The sequence below is a fragment of the Octopus bimaculoides genome, chromosome 24 (genome assembly GCF_001194135.2).
Source record: "Octopus bimaculoides isolate UCB-OBI-ISO-001 chromosome 24, ASM119413v2, whole genome shotgun sequence".
NCBI lineage: Eukaryota > Metazoa > Mollusca > Cephalopoda > Octopoda > Octopodidae > Octopus > Octopus bimaculoides.
This window is the reverse complement of record NC_069004.1, coordinates 9233170-9236771: the sequence shown is the minus strand read 5'-3', so window position 1 is coordinate 9236771 and position 3602 is coordinate 9233170. Positions and strand designations below refer to the sequence as shown.

At 36.9% G+C, this 3602-nt stretch overlaps 1 protein-coding gene across 1 annotated transcript in view; it reads right to left on the bottom strand.

The window, feature by feature from the left end:
* Window positions 1-3602, bottom strand: part of LOC106882586 (nicotinate phosphoribosyltransferase) — a 47706-nt gene that overhangs the window by 8482 nt on the left and 35622 nt on the right. The window contains exons 12-14 of the mRNA XM_052976510.1: window positions 2569-2649; window positions 1179-1281; window positions 521-606 (exon numbers count right to left, since the gene is read on the bottom strand). Coding sequence (XP_052832470.1) covers window positions 521-606; window positions 1179-1281; window positions 2569-2649 — 270 coding nt within the window. The remainder of the gene's footprint in view (window positions 1-520; window positions 607-1178; window positions 1282-2568; window positions 2650-3602) is intronic.

The following is a 3602-nucleotide window of genomic DNA, read 5'->3' as shown; positions in this document are numbered from 1 at the left end:
TTTATTGAGCGAAAACACCTAAAACCTCCACGAGGCTCCGGCAGGGGATGGTGGCGAACCCTGCTGTACTCTTTCACCACCACTTTCTCTCACTCTTACTTCCTGTTTCTGTTGTGCCTGTAATTCAAAAGGTCAGCCTTGTCACACTGTGTCACGCTGAATATCCCCGAGAACTACGTTAAGGGTACACGTGTCTGTGGAGTGCTCAGCCACTTGCACGTTAATTTCACGAGCAGGCTGTTCCGTTGATCGGATCAACTGGAACCCTCGACGTCGTAAGCAACGGAGTGCCAACAACAACAATCCTCAATATTCTACGATTTAGTTACAAGATGAAGATGATAATAGCATGTATTGATGTGCTGATTATTTCAGTCTGATATATTGTTGTAGTCAGAGAATCAGAAATTGAAGCAACAGAGTTTTTTTCCCTCTCGCTACCTCTAAATTCTTTGAAGACCTCAGCCCTACATCAACAAGTTCTGACAACAAAGAATTACTAATTAAGTTTTGAACTTACCTGAAACGGATGTCGACAGAAGACACGCTCACCTGCCAGGGGAGGCTGCTCTGTGTCACGTATGAGAACATCAATGAGAGCAATGTCTGTGGAATATTGAAACATCAGTTTTAGCAAACAGCCATGATACATCAGTAATTTATATACTTCATTATTTCTAATACCTCTTTTGCTGTATTGCATATTCTCTTTTACTTGTTTCAGTCATTTGACTGTGGCCATGCTGGAGCACTGCCTTCAGTTGAGCAAATCAACTCCAGAGCTTATTCTTTGTAAACCTAGTACTTATTCTATCTGGTCGACCCAGGACTATAAAAAAAGACACTTGTCCAAGGTGCTATGCTGTGGAACTGAACCCAAAACCATGTTGGTTGGGAAACAAACTTCTTAATCACACAGCCATGCTTGTGCCTATATATGTGTGTGTGTGTAGATAGATTATATACAGACAGACACACCTTTCAATAAACTCAATAGTCATGGTCAGTTTATGATGCTATTTTATGAACCAGAATTACACAGAAACTCCGTTGTTACTGTTACCACTGGAAGATGTATGAATCAGTGATTGATTGATTTATAAATCTTTAATAATGCAATACATCACAAAAATATGAATAACATATACATACATATAAAAGAAAACAAGGCTACTAACCATCAGCACCATATAGTCTGTAGGCAGTTTTCTTCCCAGGTATACCAATTTTATCAGGTTCTTCGCTCAGTTTAATCCGAGGAATATCATTAATTTGTACCAACTAAACAAGGAAAGACAAAATATTTTTTTAACAAAAACCCAACTCAAACAAAATGTTACAACCTATCATGTATTTTTAAAGAATCATACTCAGTCTTCCTAAGAATAATCCTTTATATGATAGGCACATGATAGGCCTAAAAATTGGGGAAGGGGGATAGTTGATTACATTGACCCCAGTACTTAACTGGTACTTATTTCGTCAACCCTGAAAGGATGAAAGGCAAAGTCAGTCTTGGTAAAATTTGAACTCAGAATGTAAAGACAGACGAAATACCGCTAAGCACTTGGCTAACTACTCTGCTAACACAAAATAATGAGAGCACTCAGTCTTCCTTTGACTTCTTCACCAAAGCATCAGGCACATGAAGCCTGCTTCACACCAGACACATGTGGCCCCAGTGGCACAAAAAAACATTGAAGAAATCTTTCAATGATGACAAGTTTGCCCAAACAAACACAAATGCAAACAAATGAAACTTTTGGATTGGAGGAGAAACAAAGTAAATCACTGGCTTTGAAGAAATAAATTGCTACATGTACTGGAATTAGATGGCACTCCTATTTTGGCATCATATATTTTAGTGTCGCAGACTCATTACTGGCTCATCTGACATCAAGCAGTTTAATGTTTTTCTCACTCTCCCTCCCTCTCTCTATTTATGTGTGACAACACATTATTTGTTGTGAGTATGAGGAGAGGAAGCATCTATGTCAACTATGTTCAATTAATTGTAATTCCTCTCTCCCTTTTCCTCTCACACTATTTGTTTGTTTGTGTGTGTACTGTCACCTAAACATGTTGGCAGCCCAGTCAGCCGTAGCTTAATAGTCTCATTCCATCTAAACATACACATGCACACACCCCACAAACACACACATACATTTGTAGTTATAAACTAAAACAAATCAACTTAAATCCGCTATTACTGCTTTCACATTCTTCATCTTCTGGAATGGTATCAAAACAATGGGAAATATTTATGGAAAATAATGTTCATTTTCTAATGCCACATCATCATCATCATTTAACATCCGTTTTCCATGCTAGCATGGGTGACACAGTTTGGACCAGGACTCATAAGCTGGAGGGCTGCACCAGGCACCAATTGTCTGTTTAGGCTTGGTCTCTATGGCTGGATGCCCTTCCTAAAGCCAACCACTTTACTAATTATTATGTGGTTGGGAAGCAAGCTTCTTACCACACAGCCACACCTGTAGAGAAATAAACAAAAATGACCGTCCTCTAAACTCCAGCAGCTGATAGCAGAGTGATAAAGTGACTTACCTTAAAGACACAACCAAGTGCTGGCTGTTTCTGGCATGTCACTAAGTGTGTACCAATTCCATAACAGTTGATCTGATGATTCTACAAGTAAAAACAGAGAAATCCAAACTTTGAAAAGATTGCATCAAAAAATAGACAATCAGGGAAATATTGGGGTTGTTATATAAATTCATTTGTTTTTTTTTTGTTATTTAGCATACCATGATCATGTTTGAAAAGAGAGAATTTATTCAAATTTCAAAGGTTTTAGAGGAAGAATAGAATTACAAAAAAAACTGTAAACACTATGATAAAAAAATTCTTTTCATGTTATTTCAAATAACATTGGAAAGGATTAATGTGAATGAAAAATAAAATAATAATTAAAAATAAGAAATTTCACTAAGGTAAATATATTTCTTCTGAGAAATATCCAAGACAACATAGTATATTAGAGATTTCATAATTTCAGATTTACATATTTGGTCTGACAATTATCTTAGTCAACATGATGTAAACAGCAACAGAGATTCCATAATTTCATAATTTTTAAAATTACATTTGTTAAGATGAACAAAGCTGCCTCATTACAAAACTGTTTTGATTAGTAGCAAGCTACTCAATATAAGAGTTAATTACTATATAATTATCTTTATAATTACTACATAATTATCAACACAGAGAAGTGAAAGATTCATTGCCTTTATGTTTAAAACATGTTGATATGTTAGAAATAATACATTTCTAAATCTCTCAGAGAGATTTATGCAGTAGTGATACGATGAAATAGTTGTATGTTGTCAACCTAATGTGACAGTCCCCTGAAGGGAATAATACTACTGTTGGTTAGACCTAGGAAGCTGCACTGCTTCCTGTTGGCCTTGACACATTTCCTGTGTCCTTATGTTTACAAGGAGGAAACAAGCACCTCCACCCAGCTAAGCCTGCATCCAGAGACATGTTTCTGATGATGAGCAAAGAATCAGAAACATGTCTCTGGATGCAGGCTTAGCTGGGTGGAGGTGCTTGTCTCCCCCTTGTAAGCATAAGGACAC